The sequence below is a fragment of the Hemitrygon akajei genome, chromosome 2, assembly GCF_048418815.1.
Source record: "Hemitrygon akajei chromosome 2, sHemAka1.3, whole genome shotgun sequence".
NCBI lineage: Eukaryota > Metazoa > Chordata > Chondrichthyes > Myliobatiformes > Dasyatidae > Hemitrygon > Hemitrygon akajei.
In genome coordinates, this window is record NC_133125.1 from 107,503,802 (window position 1) to 107,519,991 (window position 16,190).

Sequence of the window (16,190 nt, forward strand, 5' to 3'; positions counted from 1 at the left end):
TTTTAGTGATGCAGAATGGAAGGGGGTTACAAAACAGAATAAACTCCTAATACTATGCCTAACACTGAAATGTTAAGTTAGTAATTAAAGGGGGCATTAATCCAGAACAGCTGGTTTTCTTCCCTCTGCACATCTCTCCAGGTGGACACCGGAGGCATCAGCTACTCTATCCTATTCTGTTTCTGCCCAGAATCTCTCCTGACACAGACGTGAAAGCTTCAGCTAAGGAAACTTTGTCCTTCTTCTCAGAACACGAGAGAGACCACTGTGGGGAATTTAACCTTGGCCGCAAGAGACGTGGAACAGGAAGAGTTCGAAGCTATTTGGCTGTTGAGGGACAAAGTTCACTACAGACGAGTTTTCAATCCTGACCTGTGCTTGGAAAGGGGGCAGGGGAAAAGTGATAAGGCTGGTACTGTGGGGTTACCATCGTAAATTAGCACAAGGCACTTTATACAGATTAATAAAAAGTGACTTCTGATCACCTAGCTTGCAGGCAAGTTGACAAGAAAATTGTATATGGAGCGCAGTGAACACCTCCCAATGCTCCCTGCCATTATGCAACCATTTCCCCCCACCACCCCACCCCACCGGCTGCAGCAAAGGGACCAGACATTTTACTGAACAGGCAGTAGCTCCTCTCCCCCAGTCTGCAGACTCCACTTATTTATCACTGAGCAGAGACAACCCAAAGCGTCCTTTCCTTGAACTGTGATTGTAACAGAGGCTGGCATTGTTTTTACTGTGTTCCAGCTTTCTTCAGACTATGCTCACAGACAAATTCAGTGTCGGTCCGGTCGGTGGCAGTGGGCGCCGCTCACGAGTTCCACGCATGTCCATCGAACTGGGAGTCCTCAGCACAGAGCAGCCTGGACCATGGGGCAGAGTTAGTGGTTAGCAATGGGCAGACTTGGATGGGTGTGAGACACAAGGGTGATAGAAGCCCAGAGCAAAAAGAGGTGGGAAGAGTGAGAAAGGAAAGATTTAAAGCATTGAAATCTCTCATAACAGCTCCACGCTCTCTAACCGGAGCACTGCTGTCCTGCTTTGAACTTTCTTACTGCATAGGAAGAGCTACTGTAATTAATTACCATAAGGCTATTCAGCCCTTCAAGTCTGCTCCGCCATTTGATCATAGCTGATTTGTTATCCTTCTCAATCCCGTTCTCCTGCCTTCTCTCTGTAACCTTTGACACCCTTACTAATCAAGAACTATCAACCTCCACTTGAAATACAACCTATCAATCTTCACATTAAATATACCAAATACTCTATCAATTTGGGTGGTGGAGTGGAGATACATCTCTACCAAAGAAGGTGTTAAGGCGGTCCTTCCCTCTGCAAGCCTGCAGGTCATCCTTGGGCAAGGTGTAGTACCTGCTTAGCCCCCCTCCCCACCCCAATCAGGATCAAATGAAGCCATGGGAGCAGGTGGTGGGTCATAAGAGCATCTGGTGCATGTCACATGACTGTAAGAGATAGGAGCAGAATTAGGCCATTTGGCCCATCGAGTCTGCTTCACCATTCAATTGTGGCCAATCCTTTTCTCCCCCTCTCCCCAGCCCCACTCCCCATAACCTTTGATGCTGTGTCCAATCAAGAACCTATCAAGCTCTGTCTCAAATACACCTCCACAGATGCCTGTGATAATAAATTCCACAAATTCACCACCCTCTGGCTAAAGAAAATTCTCCTCATCTCTGTTTTAAATGGATGCCCCTCTATGCTGAGGCTGTAACCTCTTGTCCTAAACTCCCTCACCATGAGAAACATCCTTTTTATACATCTACTCCGTCTAGGGCTTTGAACATTTGAAAGGTTTCAATGAGATCCCCCCTCATCCTTCTAAATTCCAGCAAGTACAGACCCAGAGCCATCAAATGTTCCTCGTATGATAACCCTCTCACTCCCGGAATCATCCTTGTGGATGCGACCACTGGTTATGTGACAGCTGACAATCTCTGAAGAGTATTGATAATGGCTGGGGTCACCTGTCTTGTAAAGACACTGCCCAGAAGGTGGCAATAGCAAACCCTGTTTGTAGAAAAACTTGCCAGAACAAACATGGTCATGAGACCACGATCGCCTATGCACATAACGATGATGATGATGACGACTCTATCAAGCTCCAGTTTAAATATACCTGCACAGCCATCCATGGCAATGAATTCCAGATTCACCACCCTCTGGCTAAAGAAATTCCTCCTCATCTCTCTTCCAAACAGCTTCCCTTGTATTCAGAGGCTGTGCCCCCTGGTCCTGGACTCTCCCACTATTGGAAACATCCTCTCCACATCCCCTCTATCTAATATTCAGTAGGTAAATGTCATTCTCGGAACAGTAACTAATTCAAAATAAGCATGTTATCAAAGAATGGAGCCTTGAAAATTATCTTTGCTTCACTAGTTCTGGTAACCCTCCCCAGGTCTCTGTATCTCTCTGTTATGCTTCAAACCTATTTCTTTGAACTCCTTCTTTGGCTCAACATCAATTATTTTGTCTGACACCAACGTCTGTGAAACAACTTGAATTATTTTCCCACATTAAACAACACCATTGTGGACAATACGGTTTTGTATTGCGTATTTTCATTTTCAAATTTACTCATGACATTATTCAACTTCACCTAGGTGGAGAAGGAAAACTTGGTGACTATTTTCCTGGTATAAACTCACCTGATTCATTTACCTTCACAAAGGCGAAAATCTGCCTTCAGGGATCTAGGAGGCTCCAGACCCCAACCACATGGTTGACACTAAACTGCCAAATGAATGACCATTTACTTCCCTATTGTGACATAGAAAGAGTCATTAAGCTATACAACATGCACCCAGGCCCTTCGGCCCAACACATCCATGCTGATCAAGTTGCTCAAGTGAGTTCAGCATTTGATGGTTCTGAGCATTTCAATTACTCACTGAAGTTTAGAAGAATGAAGTGGGATATCATTGAAGCCTGTCAGACATTGAAAGATCTAGTTAGAATGGATGTGGGGAGGATGTTTCCAGGACTAGAAGGCACAGCCTCAGAATAGAGGGATGTCCTTTCAGAACAGATAAGAAGAGGAATTTCTTTAGCTACGGCGTGGTGAATTGGTGGAATATAGAGACACAGTCAGCTGTGGAGGCCAAGTCAATGGGTATTTTTAAAACAGATATTGATAGGCATTTAATTAATAAGGCTGTCAAAGGTTACGGGGAGAAAGCAGGAGAACTGGGGTTAAATGAGATAATATATCAGACATGATGGGATGGCAGAGAAGACTCAATGGGTTGAATGGCTTAATTCTGCTCTGATATCATATGATCTTTGTCTAATGTGCCTACATTAGGCAGTTGGCCCATACCTCTCTAAACACTTCCCAGCTATTCTGTGAAAGAGCTTCTAATCAGGTCCTTTGAATAAAAATCTTCCCTATCACTTTAGATCAGGGGCTCCCAACCTGGGGTCCGTGGACCCCTTGCTTAATGGTATTGGTCCATGGCATAAAAAAGATTGGGAACCCCTGCCTTAGATCTATGTTTTCTAGTTTTGGACTCCCCTACCAGGGGGGGAGAAACTGTGGCTATTCATCTTATTTATGCCCCTAATGAACTGATAAACTTTAATATCACCCTTCTTACATCTGGGCATCCAGAACTGTACACAGCATTTCAAAAACTGACATCGATTATTAAGGACACCGGCCAGCCAGGACATGCCCTCTTCTCATTACTACCAGAAGCCAAAGTCACACACTCAAGGTTTGAGCAACAACTTCTACCGCTCCGCCATCAGATTTATGAACGGACAATGAATCCATGAACACTACCTCAGAATTCCTCTTTTAAACTTGAATTGAATTTACTATGCCCAGTCCACATCACCCTGATGTAGAGAGATCAATGCTTTAAAATAGAAGTAGGTTGAAGATCATGAAGAGCAGGATTATTGGAAAATAGTGGCAATGAAAAGTATATAGCAAACAATAAAGGTGCAGGCAACATTCACAGAGCTCAAGTTGATAACTAGACCATAACTAGACTCTTTTCTTTACAACGTCTTAGTAGAAAATATCATCTCCACATGACCTTATAAAGCAGGGGTTCCCAACCTGGGGTTCACAGACCATTTGCTCAATGGTATTGGTCCATGGCACAAAAAAGGTTGGGTACTCCTGTTCTAAAGCTCCGGTTCCAACTCTGCCCATCAGTGTTCAGAACTTTGAGTGGGGAGAAGGAGATTAATTCACCTTCATGCTGTTATCTTTCAAGCAAAGCAACATGCAATGTTAACAGCCATCATCACCTTTTAAAGTGCATCTAGAACCAAAAAATCTTATTTCTTATGGCAAGGTATAATCACACAGAGGAGATAAAAAGAACTGACCCCAGAATGTTATCGTAATTAAGTGCCCTGCCGTTAACTTCCTACATGCACAGCACCTTCACCAGACGAGGGGTTATTGCAAACATTTCCTACTCAATAATGGAAAGCATAAAATATCAATACTGAAGCTTGGTAATAAGGGTCTTGCTGCGTCTGATAGCTCAGTTGGCAAGCTAGAATTATTTTATTTAAAATTTCATAATGTGTTGATTACATTCATTTGATTTGCTTAAAGCTATCCGGATAGTATAGTAACACAATCAAAATGCTGGAGGAACTCAACAGGTCAGACAGCATCTATGGAAGGGAATAAAGAGACTACATTTTGGGCCAAGACCCTACATCATGATTGAAATCAGGTGGTATAATGATATTTAAAGAGGAAACTATTTTGCATTTTAATTTCATTTGGTATATTTAAGGCAGAGGTTAATAGTTCTTGACTAGTCAGGGAGTCAAAGGTTATGGGGAGAAGGCAGGAGAATGGGGTTGAAAATTAAATCAGCTATGATGGAACGGCGGACCAGACTCAATGGGCCAAATGGCCTAATTTTACTCCTGCGTAATTTTATCTCGCTCCAAGATTTGCAGTGATACTGCATTGTAATAACATTGGCCTTCAATTATCCAGTGTTGTGGACATTCAATCACTGTATATATTTAAGAATGAATTACTGGGCACAAAGAAATACAACAACAGAAATGAAATAAGACAACAGATATAGGGAAATTTGGTGGTAGTATTGCAAGATATTAATCACAGGTTTATCAAATGATGGATAAGTTCAATGGGCCAGATGAAGCTTGTTTAATAATTCTTTGGTGTTTAAAGGCCAATCTCTCCCCCTGACTACATGTACAGCTGGGAAAGCTAATCTGAGGGTTTACTGTAAGAATGAGCCTCTTCTCCAGTTACAAGTGCAAAATGAAACATGCAGAAATTGGTCCTTCACATAAGCAGGACGTTCATTGCATTATGGCCAACCCATTCCAAGGCACAGCCGGCAAACAGAGCCAAGAGATAAACCATCACCCACCACCGGAAGGAAGAAACGTATTCAACCGTTCTGCACTAGTCAAGCACAGGAGCTCCACCACCTTGATCAACACAATCCAGAGACTGAGGCAACTTTTCAGAGAACCCAGCTGATTCAACCACCTTGATTGGAACTGCAGAGCCGACAGGGTGGACAAAACCGAAACAAAGACAGAGCATTGAGTGGCAGACCAGCACTTCGTACCATTAACAGAGCCCGCATAGGAACTCATTTAAAACCTTTCAACAGGTATCATTGTCAGACCAGTTTAACAAACGAGGTTGGGGAACAGAACGGCTTTGGAGCAGTGAAACCTCAATATTACAGTCTCACAAATTAATAAGCATCATCACTGCCTCTTGGGCAGATGTTAACTCCTCAATTGACAATGAAGCTTCCACACAAACTGAGACTGCAACACTGACGTTCTACGATGAGTCACAGCACAGAATTTCCAAGTCTGCCCCGAAAAGGAGTTCAGTTTTATTTCAGGCTATGGAGTTAGCGATAATTTCAGAATCAACCCCCGTAAGATCTCGTACCATTCTGATACATGTTAATTCGGAATAAACTGCACGCTTACATAATGTCCCACACCTCACTGTGAAATATTTCATCAGAACATAAGGCTTGGCCACTAAATGTTCAAGTATGATAACAGCAACTTTGGAAAAGCAATTTGTTTCTCTTTGGGAGATGCATTTAAAAATACAATTTAATTAAAATAAAATTTAATTTAAAAATACAACTCCTCTCGGTGAGGATGAACAGATTACACTTATTGCACAATTACCGATGGAATTTCAATGGGAAAAAAAACTTTTCCTAAAAACAACACATTTTGAGTAAGTGTAATTTTTTGTAAATACAATTGAAGACCTATAGAGCAGACATCAACAGGCCCTACAAGGTAACTCTTCCTTGTCCTCCTGCATGTCCATCTAGCTACATTAATCCTGTTGACCCATGTCCCTCTGAACTTCTCTATCCATGTACCTGTCCAATAATCTTCTTACTTATTGTAATTGAATCCAGCTCTACCATCTCTTCTGACAGCTCATCTCATATGCCCAGCACACCGTGTGTGGAAAAACTTGCCCTTCAAACCCCCTTCTAATCTTTCCCCTCTCACACTAAGTGCATGAACCCTAGTTTTAGAATCCGTTATCCTGGAAAAAAGACTGTGACAATCTACACTATCTATGTCCCTCATAATTTTATAAACCTTTATAAGCTCACTTGTCGTGCTCTTTTGCTCCATTCTCTCTTTATAACACAAGCCACCTCCCCCCAATCAAGGCAACATTGCTGTGAACCTTTCTTGCACGCTCTCTAGTCTACACACATCCGAACTTCAGCACAGCGATCAGATCTACTTGAAATGTAGCTTAACCAACAACTTGTACAAATATAACTTGACATTCCACTGACTGCCTCAACTGGTGAAGGCAAGCACATCATATCAACACACATAAAAAGCCAGAGGAACTCAGCAGATCAGTAAGCATCTATGGAAATGAATAAACACTCGACAAGTCAGGTTGAGATCCTTCACTAGGACAGACTGTGGAGCTAGCAATTATCCTTGAATCAGCCCATGTACACCAGAACACCATTTGCCTTCTTCACCACTGCCTTCCTGTGTCACTGCATTCAGGGAAATATGTATTTGTATCCCAAGGTCTTGCTGTTCAATAACATTCCCCAGGGCCCTGTCATTCACCATATACGCACGAATGGCCCAGCCTGGCCTAACTTCCCACAATACATCACTTCTGCACTTGCCTGCATCAAATTCTACCAGCCATTTCCTTGCCCACTTCCATAGCTGAGCTTGCAGGAATACCTGTTGCCATTGGTGAACCATAAGGTTGATTCCTGTCCACTAAGAATTCTGTGTTGCTAGCCCTGTGATTACCTAGGGACAAATAAGAAGCCTTCCAGTCCCATTCACTTGCTATAATTCATTTTAGTCAACAATCTGCAATATCATATTTGACTTCAAATTGTCAATATGCCACAAGCTTATTAAAAGACAAAATCTTCAATACTAAACATCAAGCACTTTTGCACTGTGAAATAACAATCAAAATTATTTTGACAAACTCACATACATCACTGATTATTGCACTCCTTACCTCCTCTTGTCAGATTGGTTGAGGCCTGGGCTTCTGGGAAGATTTTCTATTTCAATTGGCACAGGAACGCTGGGTAATGCAGTCACAACAGGGACAGTAGGCCTCACAGTCACGGACTTGAGAGAGGCAGAAACAACAATTGTGTGAAAATACTTAAAGATCAAACTGAATATGTATGTTCACTACATCCATTGTCAGCATCTTGAATTATATGCTCAAGGTTCAAATTTGACCTCTAATTTCTTTGACAACCTGATTCTGTTTACATCATTCTTCAACGCGCCTGAATACCTCATCCTTTTATTGCTTTTCTTCCCTCCCCAATTCTTCACTACTGGTGAAACCCAAGAGTTTAATTGAGCCGATTCACCCATCGTGAACATGCCTGCTCTCTACCAGAGCAACTGATTTCATTTCACCCTATCCCTTCTCTGTACCCTTGAAATTCTCACCATAGATGTATTCAATTCTCTCTTGAATGCCACAACGGAACGTGCATCAATATTACACATCTGCAGGCAGTTGCACTCCAGGTCCCAACCACGTGCTATGTACAAGTCTTTGCCCCATGTTACTCTTCATTCCATTCCTCTTTAATTTATACCTGTGGCCCCTCGTCCCAGAGATCCCTCAATCAAAAGCAAGAGCCTCTTTCTATCCACTCCCTCCAGACCCTTCACAATTTTACACATTTCTATCAAAACTCCACTCAACCATCTCTTTAAAATAAATAGTCCCAGCATCTCTATCTTTGCAACTATAGTTCCTCATTCAAAAACCCATCCTCAAATCTTTCCTGAAGCTTCCCTAATGCATTCCCCTCCAAAGAGGCAATTGGAAGTCAACAGAACCACCCCAGTGGAGGCTGTACTGGTGCATTAAGAGCTCTGCATAATGTCCCCGATCTAACACTCCACACTTCCACTGATAAAGCCCAGAGTCGGATACGTTACATTATCTCTTCATTCTTCCGACCTGGAATGTGTCACAAACATAGTATTTGTAAAAAGTGATGACCACTGACTTCTGATGAGCACCACTCCAGAACGTGACACAGACATTCACCGTGACTCGCCAATCTACGTTACTTGGCCAGTTCCAAGCTGATAACCACCCCAGCACACTTCTCAATGTGGGTTGGGGTAGTTTTCAGCTCAAAGGTCAGGAAATGAAGCAGTGATGCCAGTTAGCTGTAACCTAATACAGGACCAGCATCACGACTACAAGGCAACTGAATTACAATTCCCTTGCAAGTTATTTCAGCGATTCAGACCAACTGTATATTTAATCCTCATCAGGTTCAAGTAGCCGAGTTCAATGAGTAGAAACAGGAACTGTGAATTTATCAGTAGCAGTGGAGTGGGCTAATAGGGTAGCATTTGCAAAGAATCGTCACAAGCACAACCAGCTGAATAGCCTCCGTGGGACAGGTGATTGCCACTTGCACAGAACGTCTAAAGCCCAGAGTCACACTTTCATCAATTGAGTACAAGCAGATGAAGCTGCAACTTTCCTATTTCCAGGATTCTGGCATCAATTATTTAAAGACTTTCAAGAAGGAATCCAATTTCCCCAGGTTACTGTCAGCCCAGGAATCCCTGACAAGAGAGCACAGCAGGGGCAGAGTATCACACAAAACAAAGCAACGTGACTGACTGAGAGCACATACCTGAGAGGCAGGCTTCGCAGTTTCTGTATTAATGAGCAAGCTGGATGGAGAGAAAGAAAAAGTTAATGTTCTCAGATTAGTTTTGAATGAGTAACAAAACAATTTAACAAAAGCTTTCCTTCAAAAAGAAACAGTTGAATTAATATTCTCCAAAACCATTTAAATGATTCTGATTGTCCAACAGAAAGCACTTCTTTGTGAATCTGTGACATACAAAAACACAGAAATGGGTCAAACACGAGGGATTCTGCAGATGCTGAAAATCCAGAGCAATGTACACACAATACAAGAGGAACTCAGCAGATCAGGCAGCATCTATACATCTCCTGATGAAGAGCCTCGGCACGAGAAATCAACTGTTTATTCATTTCAATAGACAACTACCTGACCTGCTCAGTTCCTCCTACACTTCGTGCGTATTAACCCAGAAATGGGTCCCTATCCAGCAAGCTAAATGTCAATACCCAAGTGATGCAGATAAAGTCTTAACAAAAATAATTCCCATCATTGCAACCTTACAAATAACAATGAGTCTCCGCAATAGACAGTGATGAACCCTGCAAAAAGAAAGGTTTGGTGTGCAGTTCCTATACTTTACTAGAAACAATACCAAATGCTTTTACAATTTCCACTTAGGCTTCAATTCACGTTGGTCAAGATTAAACATCATCCCTGTGTACAGCAACTCCCACTTTTCCTAATTTGAAAGGCAAAAAGTAATTTTGTGGAACGTTTTAGTGTTTTTAAATACCTACCACTCAAATTCATTACATCTATGAAAAGAGCCTGCAATCATTCATCATGGAAAAACTGGGATTAGAATCTGGGATATCTGGACCTTTCTCACTTGGGCACAGAATTTCTGCTCAACTTCACAAAGCAATACTGGAAAAAATTGTCATTTCAAGCTTAAACTGTGGTAACAGACAGCATTTCAATGACCTACTATATGGGGACAAAATAAGTGTACATGAATTAGTAGCATACATATTTATATGTTTATTATTAGAGTACTCTGACAAGCGAGCACCTTCAAGACTTTGACGGTGCTGGACACGCAGATTGTCAGGAACATTAAATATTACCCCTACTGAAACATCTATGCTCTTTTATTCTTTTTATTAAATGTTACAAGGTGAACTTCCTGCTCCAATTTAAAATTATTAATTATTATTAATTTAATAAAGTTAGAAATGGATTAGAAATTAGATATGTGTGAGATGAAATCAACAATTATCGCCTAAAATTGATACTCATCAAGCATGCTTACAAAGAACAGGTTATGTTAAACCCAAGACCTGTGAAGTGCAGTAGCCAGTCTGAGGGTATCATACAAGGGCATTACTCCTCCAGGAGCCTTGCATTCACACAAATACACATTCCCCTTCTTGGATTTCAGTCAGTTCAGTTAGGGTGCATCAACAATATCAATCAGCCCTGCCTTCCCAGCAGTAACATGCTGTGCTGCACTGTGCAGGAGGTAAAACCACAGCATTGCTGATAAATGGAAACAAATTGCATTCTCAGGCAGAAAGGTTTACACTCCAGCACAGGCGAGCTGCAAAGGAACTACATTTTAAAAGGGCAGTGTCATAGTGTGGTGCAAGAGGTTTTACCACTTCAGAATGCTGAGGCTTTATAAGGCATTGGCCAGGCCTCACTTGGAGTATTGGGGGCAGTTTTGGGCTGCTTAACTCAGAAAAGATGCGCTGGCATATGGGAGACGGTCCAGATGATGTTCATGATCCCAGGGAAGAACAGTTTATTCTCCTCTTTTCGTATCTCTTTTCTTTTCAAGGTGCCTGGGGTTCTGTCAGAGTCCGTGATCTGCAGCTGCAGCTCAAGCTACGGGCGGTGGGTTCTCGCTGAGACTCACCACACGGCCTGGCATTTCAATGTCTCCAGGCGCAGCCTGGAAACCGCGTGCCTTCAGGGTGCGGCCCCGTGGACCACCCAGTTCCTCACTGATGTCACCGAATGAAGCGTCATGAGAGATTGAAACATCGAGACAGCAAGCTCTGTACGCTGTTGTTGAAAGAAGCCCCCTGCACTCAAGCAATCTCTCTCTCTCGATGGTGACAGAGTCCCTTGGTCCTTAAGTCGGGGAACTCGGCCAAGAGACGTGGCAAACTGCAACATCGAAACAGCGAGCTTCCCTCTCGTTGTTGTATGAGTGGTATCTCTCATCAGTGAGAGAGAGAGCCTGTCAGAAATGTCAAAGTGTTGGGATGGACAGTAGTTTTTCATGGACTAGATCATGGCATCTTTGCAGCTCTGCTATTGCTTGTATGGTTGGTGGGGGGGTGGGGTTGATGCTTTTGGTGAGGGAGGGCTCTGGGGTTCTAATGTTTTTCTGCCATTTATTCTATGGGATTATTTTTTTCTGTTTTGTGGATGTCTGCGAAGACTAAGAATTGCAGGTTGTATATTGCATACATTCTCTGATATTAAATTGAACCACTGAAAGGGTTTACGTACGATGAGCATTTAATGGCTCTGAGCCTGTACATGATGGGAGTTTAGACGAATGGAGGGGGGGGGGGGGGGATCTCATTAAAACCTACCAAATATCGAAAGGACTAGAGATAGTGGATGTGGGGAGGTTATTTCCTATAGTGGGGGAGCCCAGGAACAGAGGGCACTGCCATAGAATAGCAGGATGTCCATTTAGAGCAAGACATAAAGAATTACTATAGATTACAATAAGAAATATAAGAATAACAAGGTAGAGGAGAGGGATGTCCCTTTAGAACAGAGATGAGAAGGAATTTCTCATCTCAGAGGGTGGTGAATCTGTGGAAGTCATTGCCATGGATGGCTGTGGAGGCCAAGTCATTGAGTATACTTAAAGCAGAGGTGTTCAGATTCTTAATTAGTCAGGGCGTCAAAGGTTACGGTAAGAAGGCAGGAGAACGGAATTGAGAGGAATAATAAATTAGCAATGTTGGAAAGACAGAACACACTTGATGGGCCGAAAGTCCTAATTCTGCTTTAATGTCTTATGGGTGGTGGGGTGGAGATATGTCCCTATCAAAGGTGGCACACTTTCCCTCCACTAGCCTGCAGGTCACCCTCGAGCAAGGTGTATAAACTGCTTGTGCCCCCCCCCCCCCCCAAACCCCTGGATCAGGGTGACATGAAGCCATGGGAGCAGCTGGTGCACATCACATCCTGGTTACGTGGCCACTGATGCCAGGTAGACAATCTCTAAAGAGTATTGATAATGGCTGGGATCACCCGTCTTCTAGAGATACTGCCCAGAAGAAGGCAAAGGCAAACCACTTCTATAGAAAAACGTGTTAAGAATAATCACGGTCATGGAAAGGCCATGATCTTCTATGTCATACAACATGGCACATAAAGAAGAAACGATGACTTATGGTCTAATATGATAGGTTCATTTGGTGTCACTTGAACAAACTTTATCTACCTCCTTAACAAGATGCCTTAAGAGTTTGTTGCAAATTCAGTCACTCTGCAGTCATGACTGCAAGGGAAAGAAGAGAGCTGGACTGAGAACATGAAGGCTGAGGTGGTCTCGGAATCCCTTCTGAACAGATGTTTGTGCAAAGTGGGGCAGCCTCACTGATCCCGTGTCCCAGACCTCTGGTGGCGGTTCTGCCTGGATTTCCTTCCACATCACAAAGTAGGTTAACCAGCCACTGTAATTGCCCTTAACATATAGGGAAGTGGGAAAATCTCGGGGTTGGAGGGGAGTGATTAGTTGATGGCAAGAACAAAATAGAATTAGTGGAGGACTGGCACTGGTTCAATGGCCAAAGGACCTGGTTCCATGCTAAATGACAATGGCTCCATCTGAGAAGTGACTTACCATACTTGGAAATAAGACCTTCACATAAGGTTTTCTTCCTCAAACAATGGGAGAGTTTCAATGCAATAAACTAATATTTACTTAAAACCCCAAGTGGCAGAATCAAATACACCTTTCCGATCCAGTCTGATTTTACCTATATCCACTGCCAAGATCAGATCTGCAGCATCCAAACCTTTCCCTGCCTCGATTCAGTGCTGTTACCTTGTCCCAACCAGTCTATTCTGTGCTCACATGCACACCAACCGCGTGGTCTGAATAAACAACCAGCTCCCATAATCTATCCCAAATGATGTTGGCAATGACTCCATTGTTTATTAGTTAGAATTTAGTAAAGCATTCACCTACCTTGGTTCCAGGTTTCTGTTGAAAGGATTGGCTGGAAAAATAAAAGGAGCTGGTGGAGTCAAAAGTATTTTGGCAACCTTATTAACAGATGATGGTTAATGGAGGGTGATCGTTTGATGGTCCAGAGTCAGGACTAAAACAAAAACCTGCTTACATAACGGCACGCTGAACAAGGCATCTCTCAGAGAATTGACGACGATATTCCACAAGTTTCCACAATCAGTCCCCACTCATAAAAGCACATGTCCAATTTTCAGGGAGACAATCAGCCAATGCAATCTATCATTCACTGTCACAAGCTTCACTTCTGCAAGTAGATCAGCAATCTTACAGGATCCCAGTCAAACAACATTGGAAATTAAGCTTCTCTCTCTTTCATCTAGAGGTAATTTAAAATAAAACTCAGATTCCCACATCTTTGCTGTGTGATTGTAGATTTTCACATCTTCCCTGGGACCTGCCCAAAGTATTGGAACAGCAAGAAAATTTTGGCAGTGAGAAAGCCTCGGAACTTGCCAGGGAGAGACTGCCCAGAGGAAAGCAGTCCATGAGGCAGCACCCCACACTGACACAGAAATCAAGTGCTGCATTTGAAGAGACCTTATGCTGCCAGAACAGTTGGCAAAAATGGTGTGCAAATTTTTAGAACACAGTGGATTCTGGTTAACTGGGGCAGCAGCTTATTTGGGACAACTCTTAAAAGAACAAAACCTGATCGAGAAAATTGTCAGGATTCGCTTTGTTAATTTAGGGCACTATGCCACTTAATTGAGGCAGGAAACTGTTGTGCAACATTTTCTAACCAGCGCCAGCTGCACGCACTTGTGTGGCCAGTAGACACTACATCATGGTTCGAGTGATGTTTTTAAATACCTTCAGCTGCATGTGTTTGTGTTCAAAAAGAAGTGATTTATGTCACTGATAATTGGTGAGAAGCAAGCCAATTCAGAACAGGTTTGCTACAAGCAATCAGGCATGGAGATACCAGAAACAGTTGAGAGTGAAAGTGAAACCATTTCATTATTTCAACAAGTTAGGAACTATGAAGAAATTGGCAATCATCTTGAATGTTACAATGAAAATCGTCGATAGCATTGTATGAAGGCAGTCCATATCTGCACTAGGTGTCTGCATTGATTTTTTATCATTGTGCATGCTGGATGAATTCTTCCATCAAATTGCCAAGACATGCCCTGTCATCATTGTTCCATCAGGTAGGAGGTACAGAAGCCTGAAGGCACACACTCAGCGATTCAGTAACAACTTCTTCCCCTCTGCCATCCGATTCCTAAATGGGCATTGAACCCATTAACATTACCTCACTTTTTTTTAATATATTTTTGTTTTGCACTATTTTTTAACATACATAGATATACTTATTGTAACTGATTTATTTTTCTATATTATCATGTATTGCATTGTAATGCTGCCACAAAGTTAACAAATTTCACGACATATGCCAATATTAAACCTGATTCTGATTACTATTTGGAACTAATAGGTTGATAGTACAGTAGTAGTATTGGTAGTATTCTAGTTTATTCTGTATTTCATTTAAACATATCATTTGTACTCAGATTGTTTTTTTTAATACCTTTCTAACTACTTCCATGAAACTTTCGCTAATTGGGCCAAAATGTACTGGTTCTGATGTGCCCAAATTAACTGGAATCCACTGTATTTACATACTCAATTATTTTATATACAGGTTTCCCCCGCTATCCGAAGGTAGAGCGTTCCTATGAAACCGTCCGTAAGCCGAAATGTTGTAAAGTGAAGCCGCAATTACCACTAATTTATATGGGGAAAATTTCTGAGCGTTCCTAGACCCAAAAATAACCTACCAAATCATACCAAATAACACATAAAAGCTAAAATAACACGAACATATAGTAAAAGCAGGAATGATATGATAAATATACAGCCTATATAAAGTAGAAATATTGTATGTATGGTGTAGTTTCACTTATCAAAATCGGGAAGACAGCGAGCCAAAATTGATGTGGAGAAAAAAAACTGGGACAAGGCTTCACGGTCATGGTAGTCTTTCTTGGGGTAAACACACGTATAAAGCGGGTGTCTTTTTTTCATAAAAGCGAAAATCCTCTTTGGTTAGCAAAAACAGGTACTAATGTCGGTCTTTCGTAACAGCGAGCTGTTCGAGAAAAGGGGGCCACCTGTACTTGAATCAAACATATGAATATTTAAGGAGGATGAGAAAAGGAGTGGTGGTTCTGAATAAGTGGCACTTCCAAAGAGCTTGCTCAGCCACGAGGATCTGAACAATTTTCTTCCAGACTATGAGATAACAATGAGAAACACTGTGATGCACTCTGATTCTCTCCCACACCCCAACATTTCAAGGTTTGGAAATCTTCTGACAAGCCCTATGAACTCAGTCTCAGTACCACATTTGATCAGGGCTAGAATCCTTTCCTGTTTTCCTTTCATGATCCAAGCGAGATACCCACTATCTTTTCTCCCCACTTTTTTCAAACAAAAAAAATAATTCCTTGTACTATCTTTCTGGGAAAATGACAAACCCTTTGGTTAGGCTGCAGCGTGTGTGTATATTGCAATCCAGGGCATTGCACAAGACATGCTGCTTGGACAGAAGAACCCTTTTCTTCCCAGCAGTGTGCATCCCCAAGACATGCAGAGCTATTTTTTTCTGCTGCTGTGAGACCATTAACACAGCATCACCACTCTATTCTAAACTTCATTAAAGTGAAGGATCATAACGAGGTCTTGACATTTAGGCTATATCCACACTACACCGGATAAATCCGTAATCGAAG

The 16,190-nt window shown here is 42.2% G+C and overlaps 1 protein-coding gene across 2 annotated transcripts in view; it reads right to left on the reverse strand.

Moving 5' to 3' along the window:
• The window catches only part of epb41l5 (erythrocyte membrane protein band 4.1 like 5), a 215,138-nt gene that overhangs the window by 65,925 nt on the left and 133,023 nt on the right, over positions 1 to 16,190 (reverse strand). For both annotated transcript variants that reach the window (XM_073026976.1, XM_073026985.1), the window contains exons 13-15: positions 13,393 to 13,423; positions 9,213 to 9,252; positions 7,544 to 7,659 (exon numbers count right to left, since the gene is read on the reverse strand). In XM_073026976.1, coding sequence (XP_072883077.1) covers positions 7,544 to 7,659; positions 9,213 to 9,252; positions 13,393 to 13,423 — 187 coding nt within the window. The remainder of the gene's footprint in view (positions 1 to 7,543; positions 7,660 to 9,212; positions 9,253 to 13,392; positions 13,424 to 16,190) is intronic.